This window comes from Antechinus flavipes, chromosome 5 (genome assembly GCF_016432865.1).
Source record: "Antechinus flavipes isolate AdamAnt ecotype Samford, QLD, Australia chromosome 5, AdamAnt_v2, whole genome shotgun sequence".
Lineage (NCBI taxonomy): Eukaryota > Metazoa > Chordata > Mammalia > Dasyuromorphia > Dasyuridae > Antechinus > Antechinus flavipes.
Genome location: NC_067402.1, coordinates 14501255 through 14517664, shown reverse-complemented (window position 1 = coordinate 14517664; position 16410 = coordinate 14501255). Strand labels below are relative to the sequence as shown.

The 16410-nt window shown below is 52.3% G+C and overlaps 1 protein-coding gene across 7 annotated transcripts in view; it reads left to right on the top strand.

Annotated features, from left to right (window-relative positions):
- The window catches only part of OSBPL3 (oxysterol binding protein like 3), a 123883-nt gene that overhangs the window by 91640 nt on the left and 15833 nt on the right, over positions 1-16410 (top strand). For all 7 annotated transcript variants that reach the window (XM_051962702.1, XM_051962703.1, XM_051962707.1 and 4 more), the window contains 5 exons: positions 4900-5034; positions 6433-6526; positions 7959-8209; positions 13135-13272; positions 14489-14552. In XM_051962702.1, coding sequence (XP_051818662.1) covers positions 4900-5034; positions 6433-6526; positions 7959-8209; positions 13135-13272; positions 14489-14552 — 682 coding nt within the window. The remainder of the gene's footprint in view (positions 1-4899; positions 5035-6432; positions 6527-7958; positions 8210-13134; positions 13273-14488; positions 14553-16410) is intronic.

Sequence of the window (16410 nt, the reverse complement as noted above, 5' to 3'; positions counted from 1 at the left end):
CAGGGGGGTCAGAGGCAGCTTCCCGGGAGGGAGGGAGCCCTGGGACGAGCCTGGCAGCAAGGCCGGGACTGAGAAGGAGTTCCAGGCCTGAGACACAACGTGCCCAAATGTCGGGAGGTGGGGAGTGTTTGTGAGAGGGGACCGACTGGAGCCGGGGTCAGGAAGGGAAGGAGCAGAGATGAGGCTGGGAAGGAGCCAGACAGCCTCAGTTTCCTCCTTTGTAAAATGGGGCGATGATGCTCCCAGATACTGTGGTGAGGCCCCAATAGCTCATCTGTATACGGTGCTTTCTCACAGTAAAAGTCCTAAGCACTAGGGACTTCCTGGAGATCTGTAAGTAAAGGCAGAGAAGCAGGCAGGGGAAGCAGAGAATCCACGGCCTCATTGCCTTTGGTTCCATGTTCTCTTCAAAGATCTGCCTTTATTTGGGCCTTTTTGTGGCCTTATTTTCACTCCAGTAGAAGAGTGGGGGCAACTGATGGTGCAGTGGACAGAACACTGTGGACAGAAACCCCCCGTTCAAATCTGGCCTCAGACACTCCTTGCTGGGTGGTCTATGTCACCTCACGCCTTTTGCCTCAGTTTCCCCACCTGTAAAATGAGCTGGAGAAGGAAATGCCGACCCGCTGCCAAGGAAACCCCCAGTGGGTCCCAGAGAGTGGGACGCAGCTGAGCCACCGGCTTTTGTCCGATTTTCTCCGATTCTGTTCCTCTGTGGGAAGAGTCTCCTGTTGACCCTCCCGGGCCATTCTGGGAAGTCAGCGCCAACAGCAGGTCTCGAGCACCCCAGAAGCTGCCTTCGTTTCCATGGAGCTCCCAAGGGAGCACTTCCCTTAGGACGCCCCTGAGAAGTGCCCAGTTGTGCTCACAGGGAGCAGCTGAAGCTGTGGGGAGAAGGCCCCAGAGGCGGTCTGAGCTTCGCAGCAATGGTCCAGCATTTATTAAGCACCCGCTGTGTACCAGGAACTACACTAAGGGCTACGGACAGACCGCTCTGTCCTCGGGGAGCTTACCTGGACACACAGGTTCATACAAGTGAAGGAGAAGCACTCGGGACCAGAGGAGGGAAACTCCCGGGGGGACAGTACAGGTTGGCGCCTCCCTTGCGGCCTAGAGGGTTAAGGTCTAGTCTTCCAGTCACAAAGAGGCAAATTAACTTGCCCAGGGTCACACAGCCAGACTATGTCAGAACTGGACTGGAACCCAGACCTTCCTGCTTGGAGACCTCCAGCCCATGACACCATGACTCCTCACGCTGTAAAAACCCTACAAGGTGATTTTGTTGAGAATAAATAGTTGGAAGGTTCAGGAAAGCTCCTGAAAGGAGTTTAGCTGGACGGTCAGGATGATCTGAATTCAAATTCTGCCCCAGACAATGATGAGCTATGTGACCCTGGGCAAGTTAATTAAGCCTCTGCCTCAGTTTACCCTCTGTAAAATGGAGATGACAATAGCATCTACCTTCCAAGAAATAAACCGATATAATATTTGCAAAGCATTTTGCAAACCTTAAAGCATTATACCAACTATTATTGTTATTATTCCAATAATAAGAGTATGAATGTAATAATTTTTATTATTGTTAAAATTTGCTATAGATAATAAAAATGTTATTATGAAGCTGACCTTTAAAGGAAGTAAGGGAGTCCAACAGGCAGAAAGACGTAAGAAAAAAACTCAAAATTACAGCTCTGCATAGTGAGAACTGGGCTGCCGCAGGAGACCACTGGAAGCTGCTGCCCTGGAAGATGGAGGGGCCTCCTGACGCTGGGATGCTCCCCTTTTCTCAGATGTGGAAACTGAGACAGAGATGATGATGAGCAATGAGGACACGCGGGGCCTCTTCTTCCCACATCCAGCAAAAGAAGGCTTTTATAAGTCCTCTTGTTCCTGGTTTCATTACTTTATTTGAGCAATAGCAAGGGGACCAGCCCTCTTCTGCGGATAAACAGTGAGTCATGGACATGTTGATTTATAACAATTAGGGATTTGAACACATTGCCCAAACTGCCCCAGTCATGGGGTCCTGATGACATCTCCCCCCAGTCACACGACTCAGAAAAGCATTTGTAGGTTCGAGGGCTTGAACTTTCAAAAGCCATGAAGGCCACAGTCCAGTCCCCTCCCTCGACAAATGGGGAAGAAAGACCCCTCCCAGCTTCGGTGATTTGCCCGACATTGCCCGGCCGCACAGCTGGTTGTCCGCCTTGGGCCCGCGGGCAACAAACCAGCTTTCTTTCTTTGCGCCATGTTGCCGCCAGAGGCAGAGCCGCCTTACGCTTGTCCCAATTAACTTTTACTCTTCATCTTGGCCCGGTGTCCTTCCCCAGCAAAGTCTCTTTGGAGTCTGCCCAGCTGTGATTTTTCTATTTGTTTACCTCCCTTTTCAGGATCTGGTTACGCTTCATGTGCGTCCAGTTTCTTGCCCCAGGTGCTGATTTATCAGTGATTTCAGCTGACTTTGCCAGCAATGAAAATGTCATTGTTTTACCCCCAGGAAACTCGGCAGCTGCCTCTTGGAGGCCGATGTGGGAATTTGGCCCCGAGTTTCTTTTACGTGATTCATAGGCTTGACACAGAAGAGGACAGATGGAGGCCAGTTGGCTTGATGGATAAAATTTGTCTTCAGAACTCCCAGAGCCCCCTCTCCTGCAAGCTCCAGACAGCCGAAGTTCCCAATTTTATACTTTGCTATACTTTCCATTCCCTGTTCTAACCTTTCCCATCCCACTTTCCTTTCTGGCTTCTTTTTTTCCTTTCTTCCTTTCCCCTCTCTTTCCTTCTTTTCTCTTTTTTCCTTTTTTTCCTCTTTCTTTTTTCTTCCCCCATCTTTCTTTCTCCCTTCTTTTTTTCTTTTCCCCCCTTTTTTCTCCTCCTCCCTTTTTTTTTCCTTTATCCTTCTCTCCTATATCATATATGAGATGCCATCTTGGAAATAATAATGGTGCCTTGAGTTGGATGAGTAAATTCTCATTAATAGCTTCATTGGATCTCTTCCTTCTGCCAGTATAGATGACGACCCTTCTGTGAATCTGTGATCTTTCAAAGTTGCTGTAGATGAGAAATGCATCTGCTTTTGGTCAACTTGCTGATAACTCCCTTGGAATCATTGGATCCTAGATTGGAATGAGATTGTAGAGAATCTAGTCTAAATCCCCCATTTCAAATTAGGAAAACTGAGGCTCAGCAAGCTCAGGTGACTGGCTGAAGATCACACAGGCAGTAAGCATCAGAGGTCGGATCTGAATTCAGGTTCTCTGACTGCCACTGTGTCTCATTGAGCCAGGTTCACCGGTCTTTAGAATACAGACACGTAGTCAGTCACCAAGTCCATCCTCAAGGTCTTCCCAGCCAGCGTGTGTTCTTGAATCCTTTCAGTCCTGTCTGACTCTTCATGACCCCATTTGGGGTTTTCTTGGCAGAGATGCCGAAGTGGTTAGCCATTTCCTTCTCCATCTCATTTTACAGATGAGGAAACTGAGGCAAATGGGCTAAGTGACTTGCTCAGGATCACATAGCTAATCAGTGTCTGAAATCAAATTTAAACTCATATCTTCTTGCCTTTAGGCTAAGTGCTGGCCACCCAGCTTCCTAGCTTGGTAGCTCCTACCAAAGCTGGCGCTCTTTGAGAACTCGAGGTCATCCACTCAACAAAGTCGCCTGATTTTTGTTCTTTTACTCCTTGTTAATAATTTAAATAACAAATACACATCCTTAGACCTTCGTTTTAGGGTCTGTGGAATGTGGCCCAACCACTTCAACGCTTGCTTTTCTTGGTTGCCTCCATTTTCCCGAGGGCCAACGTAGGGTGTAGGATTAGATCTATGAGTGATAGGGAGCGAGTTCGTGTGGACACCGTGATGGATTGTGTCTTAGTGCTTTTGGACAGCACGGGGTAGATCATTGACTCCTAAGTAACTGAATTGGCCCCGGTCTTTTCCCAGAGAGCAGGAGGAGGATTTTGTACGTTAGAACCTTGGCCAGCAAGTTTGAGACCGTCTTTGAGGGCTGGAACGAAGCATGGATTCCTGGCCGATTGCCTTGAATGCTTCTGAGCCGATAAAAGAAATTTGAGGGAGGAAAAGGGGTCAGTACGTGTGGTGGATTTCTTCGTCCTGCCGGAATGCAGGTTCCTTCCCTCTGCCAGAGATATGCTGCTTTTCACCAGGAGAAGGAAATATTCTGAACCCCATGCACAAGTAGGATTTAGAAAACAAATATTCCTTCATTCTCAAAGATAACGATGACATCAGGGAGGGGATGTCATGACGTGCAAGGTCACTAGTCTCACTTTCTGCTCCAGAACCACTTGGGTCTGGTTACAAGATAGAGTGAATGATAAAAGAAGGGATAGCTCAGGAGTGCCCAGCACGGGGTAATTAGATCCTCAGGGGAAAGGAGAAGATGGGGAAGGGAGTATGGGGAATATTTGGTAATGACTACATTATCCTATTAAAATTAATGTTCTTCTTTCTCATGTGCATAGACGTGGTAAATTCTTGAGTGCATTTCCTCAATGTTAACTGGGGATACAGGAAAGTTTGGAGGCAGCTGAGGCTAGAAGGAAATAGAAAAGACAGGAAATCCATTTTAGAGAAAGGTGTTTCTCCCCCTCGGATGAAGGACCAAAAAATGTCCCTGTTGGGAGAATATCCCCATGGCTTGAAATGTGAATGGTGACGTGTTTCTGTAAGTGGCCTGTCTCCATCCCAGAGAACCTTGCTTCCCATTTTGTTCGCTAAACGTTTGGAGCCGCTCATCTTTGGACCTCGTTCCCGCTCTGAAATCACAATCTAATCAGGTGCTCCCGGGACTGATTTTTAAAAAGATTCTTCTTTGCCTCTTTCCTTCAGAGTCTCTGGAAACCCTTTCCCAACACTTTTGTTTTGCTTTAAACAGGACATCTCTGGAGAAGAAAGCAGAGCGCTCGTTCATCAGCTCTCCAATGAAAGTCGGCTCTCCATCACAGACTCTCTTTCAGAGTTTTTTGATGCTCAGGAAGTCTTACTGTCTCCAAGCTCCTCAGAAAATGAGGTTTGCGCTTTATTTTTATGAAATAGTATTTTGTACATTGCTTTAGTGATGTTGCTGCAACCACAAGTAGTAGTAATAATAATAATAATAACTCCACCAGCTGGCAGTCAGGGAGCGCTATCAGATTTGCAAACTACTTCTCCGTTCGTGTTATTTCATTGGATCCATGAAATGAAGTCCCGTGGTCTCAGTGACGGCTTCCCTGAGTATATGAGGCCGGTACTAGGGGGCTTAGAGCAGGCTGGGAATGGAAATATAGCTGTCTGGTTGCTTTTTAATTCTCCCACCAATTAAGCAGTTCCTCTTCGAACCCTTTATTGCTTCAAACAAGATGGCCTTTCCCCTTCCCCATAGCCTAGAGCAGTGGTTCTCAAGCTTTTGTTCTCATAATCTTCATACTATTAAAAATGATCGAGGATCTGTTCAGAGAGCTTTTTTTTCAGTGTGGTAATATTTATAGATATTTACCATGCTAGAAATAAAAACTAACTTTCAATTTGAAGACTCTGAAAGCGTTTCAGAGATCTCCAGGAATCTCTAGATCACATTTTGAGAACCACTGGCCTAGAGGTTCCCGAGTCACCAGTCGGGGCACCACGGCAGCCCCTCCCTCCAAGTCAGGTCTTTTTGATGGCTCTGAGGCTGGAGGTGAACACGGCCCCACCGTCGGCAGGCGGACCCTGCAGGGCGATACTTGGGCTCACGACACGGGGGGACTCGTTCGTTTCTAGTGAATGTTTTCATCGTAAGCAGACCTTCAGCGCTGTGAAAGGGCCGGGCTGAGCCGAGCCCCGGGCCCGGTGGGATTTAACCCGAGTTTCCTTGAGCTGATGATAATTGTTTTGCCAGGTTCCGTCCTGCTTCGGGGAGGATCCTCCCGGTAGCTAGGTCTCTGAGAACCCACAGAGGCTGCTCAGAGAGCTTGTTGTCTTAAATGGGAAAGGCATCCTGCTGGCCAGCTCGCTCGTGGTATCGATTTCCAGAAATCCTGCTCTCGTAGATCATAAACCGTAGCCCTCAATCTGGCAGGTTTTTGCCCTAACTAATTCAGAAAGAGTGAGGGCTTATTGTGATCAATATTCCAAATGGGGTTTCATCATCATAATGATGATATCATGGGTTTATTTGATGCTTTTTCTGATAATGAGCCATAACATTTAAGAATGAAGATTGCTTGATTCCAGTAAATGGCTAAAAGGCTTGGAATGCCTTTTTCATTAGATTGGAGGAGCTAAAAAATTAGTAAGATCCCAAAGCACAAAGCAAGACCCGTGCCCCCTAACTCTGGCGGCATCGAGCCGCTTGGGAAAGGGATCCTCGCGGCTCTTTGTCCCGCTCCCCCGGGATGTGGCCCTGGCATCCTGGGCTTAATGAAGGTGCTTCTCTCTCCTCCTCCAGGCTTCTGATGACGACTCCTACGTCAGTGATGTAAGTGATAACGCCTCCATGGATAACCTCAGCAATGATCTGGAGAATGAGAGACAGACTTTGGGTAGGACGAAAACACTTTTTCTTGTCTGGAAGGGAGGGGCAGCACTTATTGAGCACTGGCTGTGTACAGGGGCGGTGCCAGGTCCTGGGAAGCCTCCATTGGGAGGGGACGTCCTTTAGAACAGGAATCACTTTTGTCTTTAATTTTTTTTATGCATAGTTGGTGCCTAATAAATGCTTGTTGGATTAGCTACAGAAGTGTGCACATCAGGATTTCACCAAGACCTGGAGTAGAATGGAAGGAGAATCTAATGGTCTGTTCTGCCTGTAGTGTGGGAGCTAGGAGAGCCCCCCAGGACCTGGTGGGTGCTCCCAAATGGCTGCTCAGACTTAGCTTTCTTCCCCTCCTGAGTATCTGAGTGCTCACGCTCAGGGCCTGCAAATGCCCCTGTGGCCTAAATCGGATTAAAATGAAATTGGGCGATGTTTACCAAAATAAGTGAAAATAGAAGCCAACAAAGTAAATCTGTGTTTTCTGAGCCTGGGAGCATCCGCTCCTATTGACTTTGACAACCCTGCTGCAGACATTCATTGCCACGGGCCGCTGAATTCACAGCATCAGGGCCCTCCCTTCTCCATCCCCTGGCCCTCTGCGGTCACCGCCCATGGCACGGGACAGTCAGTCCCTGAGGAGAGACCATGAGACTCGCCCAAAGTGGGACGGAGAGGAGTGGGCACGAGCAAGAGCAGCCAGGGAGAGTGTGCTCAAAAAAGAATGGCTGATGGCCCGCCGTGGGTTCCACCGGTGCCTTTGTGCGAGCGAGGAAGAGCATGGAGGGGCCGTTAGCATGTTGGAGGGACTCATGGGGGAAGCTTATGGAAGAACAGAGATGAGTCACACAGACTGGGGGCCAAAACGGTCACTAACAGGGGCCCCCATCTATGAGATCAGAGGATCCTGGAGGATAGGAGATCCTGATCCAGAGGATCACAGGATCCTGGAAAATAGGAGATCCTGATCCAGAGGATCACAGGATCCTGGAGCTAAACCTGAAAGGGCTCAGATAGCTGTTGAATCCAGCTCCATCTTGTATATAATAAGGAAACTGAGGCTCAGAGAAGCCAAATGTCGTAGCAAGTGTCTAGGAAGTGTCTGAGGTGGGACTGAGACCGAGGGCTTCTTGCTCCCAAATTCAGGGCCCCATCCACTGTCCCAAGTGCCTCCCCATTCTGTTGGAACATTAAAGCAACATGCACAGCGAGTTCCCAGGGTCCTCGGGGGCGGGTGAAGGGGAGAAATCACAGTTTTGAAAGTCCTAGACACCTCCTGGCAGTTCTGCTGGGCGCTTTTTCACTCTTACGAGGCAGGACCGTATATTCAGAGTGACTGACGTCAAGACATGAACAAGGTCATTTTTAAAGTTAGAGTTAAACTTTAACGAGAGAAAGAGGGAGAGAAATAGCTGAAGTGAGGTCCCCTCTCGCCCCTCCAGGCCCCATTCTCGAGAGCGGCCCCGGGGGCCAGACCAAGCGGCGCTCCTGCTTGCCGGCCCCCTGCCCCAACACCAGCAACATCAGCCTCTGGAACATTCTGAGGAACAACATCGGGAAGGACCTGTCCAAGGTGGCCATGCCCGTGGAGCTCAACGAGCCTCTGAACACGCTGCAGCGGCTCTGCGAGGAGCTCGAGTACAGTGAGCTGCTGGACCAGGCGGCGCGGACCGCAGACCCCCTGGAGAGGATGGTGAGGGGCTGGGGGCAGAGACCCCTGGAGAGGATGGGGAAGGGGTGGGGTGGAGACCCACCTGAGTCAGATGTCTGCAGGGGAAAATGGAACTCAATGTTTAGCAGCCTTGTCCACTGAACTGAGCTTACACACTCATCCACGCTCACCCCCATGTTCTCTATCCAAAAGGCACAGAAAGTGTGTGTGAGTAAGGGTGAGTGTGTGTGGGTGAGTGACCAGACTAAGGACCAGTCCCAAGTAAACCTCTAGGAAGTTATTCTTCCTTCCTTCTTTTCTTCCTTTTTTTCTTCCCTCCCTCCCTCTCTTCTTTCTTTCTTCCCTCTCTTCCTCCCTCCCTCCCTCCCTTCCTTCCTTCCTCTCTTCCTTCCTTCTTCTCTTCCTTCCTTCCTTCCTTCTTCTCTTCCTTCCTTCCTGCCTTCCTGCCTTCCTGCCTTCCTGCCTTCCTGCCTGCCTGCCTTCCTGCCTTCCTGCCTTCCTGCCTGCCTGCAATTGGAGTTAAGTGACTGACCAGGGTCACACAGCCAGGATGTATTAAGTGTCTGAGGTCAAATTTGAACTCGGGTCCTTCTGATTTCAGGGCTGGTGGGCGCCACCTAGTTGACCCCAGTCTCCAATTCTGTATAGAAACTCTTTGAGAGACTGTGGGGTCCATTGGAAGGAATGCTGGACTTCACCCTGAGCTTGAGTTCTAGGGACTTTGGGGCTGACCTTGGATCGCTGTCGGAAAGCCGTTATCTTTCCACAGCCCCAGAAAAGCCTCTGTAAGGACAGAGCTTGCCCCCAGGAAGGTCCCAGAGGATGCTGGGAGTGTCCTGCTGCAGAGGCGGGAGTCTCCCCAGAGGACACTGGTGGTTGGGGAAGGTCACCTTGCTCAGACAGCCCGAAGGCCTGCAGCCCAGCAGAGCCTGCCATTCAGGTGGAGGGGTCTCCTCTGGGCTTCCTTGAGGGGCCTCCTTTACCATCAGCTCGAGGGCCTCCGAGGAAGGCTGTTCTCCTGCCCTCACCCTGTCAGTGACCACCCACACATGAACACACACTCATGCTTTACAGTTAAAGTCTGCTTTCCTTTCTTTAAACTTGCTTACATTTGAGGGGAAAAAGCCGGAGCCTCACGGTCCCAGGCCGACGGCCCAGCACCAAGTGAATTCCCATCAGCCAACGAGGGCTGCCGCGTGCTTGGTGCCCGTGCTGGGCTAGCCCATTTCTTTTAGAGCAAGCTGAAGCTGGCAGGAGGCTGCCCCCCAGACCTGGGCGACCTTGGGGAGCCCTTTCAGTGCTAGCTGCAAAGTTCAAGCCTTCCCAGGACAGGGCGACTTCTATGGACAGACCTGGAGAGAGAGGGCTAGTCTGTCTCCGGCACAGAGAAAGACCGTTCTGGGGACTCACCCCAGGGACTCACGGGTACAATGGGGGGCGCTGCATTTGGACTCTGAGTGCCTGGGTTCTGGCCCTGCCATCCCTTCCTGTTGTGACCTCTGTTTGCCAAGTCGCTCATCCCTCCTTTTCTCCTTTGTAACATGGGAAGTCTGGATGGGATGAAGGGCCCTTGCAGTCCTGTAGCCATGACCACTGATGGTCCGCAGGATGGCAAGGTACTGCCGCGTGGGCACCTTCCTGCAGTTTTCCTCCTTAATGAGTAGTCCTGAGCCTGGGCCCTCCCGAAAGGTCCCCACCAGCCCTGCCTCTGAGCCACAAAACCCTTGGTCCTTTTCCTTGGAGGAGATCTTGCCCGTTTCATGCTAGGAAAGCTCACCCCTCCTCCATCCTAGGAAGAACTGGGATCGCCTCCAAGTGCTTGGCTGTTTCCCCTCCCAGTGCTTTTCTCTTTTTCTTGTTTTACCCAGAAAGGCAAAAACTTTTGAAGGCCCGTGCTCCCTCCAGTGGCCGGTTCACGCCTTTTTCAGCTCATTTTGAGAAGGTCAGGGAGCCCCAGAGGCGCATCCTCTGGGCGATGATGAAGGTTACAGGGCCCGCTCTGTCAGAAAGAGTCTCTGAGGTCTGAAGGCAGCTGCTAACGACTCCACTGGCAGCTGACATTTGGGGGTTGTTTTGCGTTCTCTTTCTACCATGAACCTCACTCCTGCTTTTTTGTTCTCTTGTTTCAAGACTGGGAAACCCGGGATCTGGATTCTTCATTAACAAGTACAAGGTAGTTCAGTTGAATCAGCATTTATTAAGCACCTAATCCATACAGAGTCCTGTGCTACTTGCTGCAGACACAAAGACAAATATAAACAAATAAATAAAAATAACAGCCCCAGACCTCAAGGAGCTTACATTCTAATGGGAGAGGCCATGTGTCCGCATACACGTGGATGGGGAAAAGAAGTGATAAATGGGGAAAACTGGGAGAGGTCTTTAGGGAGGAGACTCTTAGGCTGAGATGTGAAGGGATCCAGAAGTTCCGGAAGATAAAAGTGGGGAAGAAGGTGTTTCAGGGACGGGGAATGAACAGCGCACAGCAGCAGGGATTGGATGTTGTGTGGAGGGAAGCAGCCCCTGTGTGGGTGTGACTGGAGTGCCAAATGTGTGTGAGGGGGAAGATGGTGAAATCAGGGAGGACGGCTTGGAGGCCGGAGGAGAGTTACAGGAAGCGTTGGAAGATGAGTCTGTGACTGAAGGTGCAGGTCTCTGGAGGGCCTGGGAGCGTAGGGATGCCCTCAAAAGAAACATCTGGGACCCAGCTCAACGACCCCAGAAAAAGACATTCCTTTTTTATTGATTGATTGATTAAATAGAATTTAATTCTATTGAATGATAAGGTTTGGGGCCCTGAGGGAACTGGAAAAGAAATGCACGGTTTAGAAATCATCTAGTTTTTTAAACAAAGCTTTAGACCTAGTTAGTTATACAGGATTCTAAGAATGAATGAATGAATGAATGAATGATTTTTAGGTTAATACCTCAATTTGTCTTTGCATGATTTATAGACAACAATTGATTTTTTCAGGGATTTCCAATTCAGTTTTTGTCAGCCTACTCCTTTTCTTCTCCTTTTCTTTTTCTTTTATACTTTTTTATTTTTCAAAAACAGGCAGTGCAAACATAGTTTTCAGCATCCATCCTTGCAAAACTTTGTGTTCCAAATCTCTCTCTCCCTCACCCCACTTCCCCGCTCCCCTAGACAGTGAATAATCCAATACAGGTTAAATATGTACAATTCTTCTAAACATATTTCCACATTTATCATGTTGCGCAAAAAAAAAAATAGATTAAAGGGGGGAAAATGAGAAAGAAAAAAAGCAAGCAAACAACAACAAAGGTGAAAATACTACGCTGTGCTCCACATTCAGTCTAGTGGAATTGTGTCCATCACCTAACTGATCAGCACAAATCTTGTTGTTGCTGTGTACAATGTTCTCTGGATCCCACTCGCTTCCCTTAGCACCAGTTTGAGTCTCTCCAGGTCTCTCTGAAATCCTCCTGCTGAGTATTTCCTACAGAACAATCATATTCCGTACATTCATACACCAGGACTTCCTCAACCGCTCCCCGGCCGATGGGCCCCACTGAGTGTCCAGTTCCTTGCCACCCCAAAAAGCAGTTCACTCCTTTTCTCCCCAAGTCAGCCCGCCATAGTAAGGAGAGCTCTGGGCTAGATGTCCGAGAGATCTTGAGCAACTCGCGTAAATTGTGACTCTAACGATACCTGATGCTTGTACGGTCCCATAAGCCTCCCCAGATGGCCCTGTGAGTTCTGTACTCTGGCCTTACTAATGGCCCGTGGCTGGTCAAGCCGGGGGGACCTCAGAGGGCCGTAGAAATCACAGTATTACTATTATTTCTTCCTCTTTAGCCACATCCCTGAGCACAGATAGGAAAGGAAAAAAGATATAAACGCAAACCTTCCAATCTGACTAAAGGAAAATGGCTTTAATGGCTTTTTGTCTGCTGAATTGGGAGTGTTTGAGTCTGATTCGGCTGCTGACGTTCAGTTTTCTGCACTTGCTAAGGTGGGGGTGACATTAACATGGCCACTAACAATCTCATCCATCTTCTCACAAGGAAAAGAAACCATTTTCCTGGCCCTGTTGCGGCTCTCCTGCTCTCAGAGATTTTCAGCAGCTCCCTGGTACTTGAAGTTGGCCCAGAAGTTCTCTCACCCTGCTCCCCCAACTTCCTAACCTTATTTCACGTGACTCCCCTCTGACACCGGACCTGTGGGCTGCTCCCCAGAGTTGGAGCATCACTGCCCATCTCTGGCATTTACATAGCGCTCTCTTTATCTAGATTCTTCTTTAACTCCTTTTCTCCTTAAAGCTTTAGTTCGGATGTCACGGTTAGAGGCCTTTCCTGACCCGCCCAGTTGTTGGCTCATCTCCTCCACTCACCCCCTTGCCCCTGTCCTCATGCTGGGCCGTGTGTCCCCCTCCCTGCCCGTCAGACCAGGGGTCAGAGGACCATTGATGTGCAGCGAGGGGGGCCCTTCGTAGCCTTCTAGTCCAACCTCCCTCACGTCCCAGAAGGACGTTCTGCATCCAACGTGGCCTTCGAACCCGGGCCCTCCATCCACGGTCTGTGCGCTCTCGCCCCACCCTGAGACACTCGCTGGCCACGGCACGTAATCTCTGCCTCGGTTTCCTCGCGTCACAGTGAAGCGGTGGGTCCCAGGGTGGCTCCGTCCCCAGCACTCTGCCTGGAACTTGGACCTTGTCCGCAGAAGGGCTGGAGAAGGCTTGTTCTCAGGGAGAGCCAGCACTGACCCGGCGCCCGAAGCATTACAAACATTCGTCTTCACAGCATCCTGTGATGAAGGTGTCATTATCCCTATTTTACAGCCCAGAAAACTGAGGCCGAGAGTGGCTAAGGTGCTCTCCTGGGTCCCTGAGGGCCCGGGCTGGGATTCGAGTTCGGGTTTTCCCCAGGCCCCGGCTACAAAGTTCGCCCGGTGAATTGACCGTGTACTTTCTGCCCGTCTCCAGGTTTACGTGGCGGCTTTTGCGGTGTCTGCCTACGCGTCCAGCTACTTCCGCGCGGGGAGCAAGCCCTTCAACCCAGTGCTCGGAGAGACCTACGAATGTATCCACGAGGAGAAGGGCTTCCAGTTTTTCTCCGAGCAGGTAGGGCCGCTGCTGGGGGCCCAGCCCTGAGGCCGGGGCAGGCAGGAAGGGCCGATGGTGCGGGTGCGCCTGCCTCCCTCAGCCTCCCTCTTCCCAGCTTTGAAGCGCTTCGGGATTATTTCCTCGCCCCCTCCTCTCACTGGCCCTCGGAACGTGACCCCTGCCGTAACCTGTGACCTGTCACTGCCTGAGGCCCTTGGAGCCGAGGGCCTGGTGAGCACGCCCCCGTTGTACCCCAGCGGCCTCCGTAAGAACCTGTAAGGTTAACAATAACCAGCAGTGCGCGCGCCGCGTCAGGGCTTACAGAGCCCTCCCAGAGGCTCCCTAAAGATGCAAAGTCAGAGGATTCAGGGGGTGTGGCCGAGCCCCTGGGGGGCAGCGGGGGCAGCACAGGTTTGGGGAGCCGGGGCCCCCCCAGATGTTGCAGGCACCTGCTCAGAAACCCCCTCGGGTAAATGGACACAGAAATGAGCCCGGATAATCCGGCTGGCCAGTCACAAAGTGGGGGAAACTCCCCCACCAGGAAAAGTCCCCTTGGAGGGGAGGTTTTCAGAACACAGGAGGAAGGGAGGGAAAGGGCGTTTACTCGGCGCTCCCTGTGCCCCCGGGTGCTGCGTCCCAAGCTAAGTGGGCGGCCACGTTACGTGGGACCTAAGAGACGGAAAGGTTGAGGGAAGGCGAGCGACTCGGCCGGATCCTCTTCTCATAGAGATGGCGTCTCGGCCCGCCAGGATGGCGCCAGGAGGCCGCAGGGAGGGGCCTGGGGGTCTGAGGAGAGCGAAAGGCAGGGGGAGAGACGGGCCTGGCCCCTGAGGGCAGTCTCTGGGGGGGCCGAGCCGGCCGGGGAGAAGCCCTTCAGTGACCAGCCGGGGAGCTGCTTCGTCGGGGCCCATTTACTGGTTTACATTAGTATTCTGTCCCTCTGGAAGTTCCTTTGTGTTATTTTCTATTTTGGGGAAATCTCTGCCAAGAAGAGTCCGGGGAGCGTCCGGGGGCCCAGCTCTCGTACGGACGTGGTGCTTGCTTACCTGGACTCGCGGTCGTACATCCTGCGGAGGCCCGGGGCCGGCCGAGGGGGGGCGTCCCGGGGAAGGAGCAGGCTCAGGGTGCAGAGCGCGGTGGGAGGTTACGGCTTTGCTCCGCACCCTGAGCAGGACGGTCAGTGAGGGAGGGGGTGAGGGAAATGTGCCCTGACCGAATGTCTGCTCGTCCGCAGGTCAGCCACCACCCGCCCATCTCGGCCTGTCACGCGGAGTCCCCGAACTTCGTCTTTTGGCAAGGTGAGTGCGGTGTGGGCTCGGTGCCCAAAAGCCCCCGCGCCTCCCCCAGAGCGCCCCAGGTGAGGGAGCAGGCCGCCATCATCCAGGAGAGCATGCTCTGTGAAACCTCAGGCTCCAAAGGGAACCCCAAGGCCTCTGGCTGCTCCCAGGGAGGGATGAACTCCCCTCCCGAAGGACCAGTCAGTCCCCAAGCAGAGCCCCTCGGGAGGTCGGCACCCACGGCTCCTTGTGCCTCCTTTATATGGAGCTGCTGCCGAGCCCTGGAGCAGTGACCCGGGTACATCCGGGGGACCCTCTCCCCACCCCGGCCTCCTCCCCGCCCCATCTCTGAGCTGCTGGGTGGGAGCTGGCTGGGCCCCCAGCAGACGGGCCTCTGGCTGCTTCAGTCACTCAGACCATGAGGACCGAGCACCCGAGTCTCGTGTGGCTCCCGTGTCCTGCATCCAGAGGAGCTCTCTGGAGATCACTCAGGAGCAGGAATGGTTTGCCATCTTCTCAGCGCTATCTGTGAACATTTCTTCTCCCCGGCCCCAAGCTGGGCTCTGTTCCTGGACTCGAGGGGCTGCCACGTCCCTGGGGCAGGAGAGATTCTCCGAAGCCCGTCAGAGAGGATGTAAAATTGGGGAGACCAGCGGAGGCGCCCGGGGCAGAAGAGTCCAAGTCCAGGAGTGTCTGAGGCAGGACCGACGCCGCCTTCGCCCCGAGTGCCCACAGACCTGGCCCCGTCTTCCGTCCCAAGGGCGGCTCCGCTTCATTCCCAACTGAAACGGTCAGGAGCTCGACCCTGGAGTCAGCATGGAAGTTCTTCTGTCTGATCTGAGAACGTGCCGGGAAAGAAAGGGGGCCCCAAGACGGACGGTACCAGAAGCACCGTTTCCCCTCCACTGTGGCTCCGCCCGGCCAGCGGGCCTCGGTCCGGTCCCTTCCTTCAGCCTCTTAGTGCTGCCAGCTCCAATGCCTCCGTGTGTCCGGCCACCCGACAGGCTTGTTGTGGGAACCACGAAGGACTGAGCCCAGCGTCTGGCACATAGTAGGGGCTTTGGCTGGTTGGAGAAATCCCGCCTGGAGTCTGGAAGGCCCGAGTTCAAATCCCCCCCAAACAATTAACTGGCTGCCTTCGTGGCCTTCCTGGGCAGGCCAGTTAATCGTTGTGCGCTTCCTTATCTGTAAAAGGAAGATAATAATGGCTTTGCAAACTCGAGGTTTTTGATTTTTTATAATTGTTATTATCGAGTTCTCAGGCCAGGCAGAAAAGGCTTAATCCCCGTTCTGTGCATTTGCCCCGTGGCCTTCCTTTCTGCTGGCCAAACTCCCCTGCTTCCTCTCAGCAGTACTGGGAAGCTCCAGCCCCCGCCAGCCTTGTGCCTTTAAGGGAGCTGCTTCTGGGTAATCTCATAAAACGGGGCCCCAGAACCAAGCCCAGTCCCCCGGGGTCCGGAGTTAGGACACTTTGTCCTTGTAGACACAGACGCAGTCCAGGATCACACTGATCCCTCTGACCAATGGAGTGTCCTGCTGCTGCGCTGACCCAGAAGTCCCCTCGCAGTTCACCCTATCCGGGAGCGGAGAGTCTGCACTGCAACGAGCCCCCATCTCCCGTCCGGCTTCAGCTCCTCAAGGCTCAAGGTCCACCGTGGCTAAAGGGACTTCATCACTTCCTGAGATCTCATGGCGTTCTTGATCCGGAGGAGGAACCTGGCCACGCGGCGATGATCCCGACCCTGCCGCCCGCCCCTTCTCGGCCCTACGTGTCCGCTGGGGGAACGGCCGCCCACCTCTCCTTGCCTTCTCTAAGGGTCAGAGGCAGCCCTTCGGTCCCTCAAGGAGGATTTGGAGCTAGAAGGACTTTGAGAGGTCA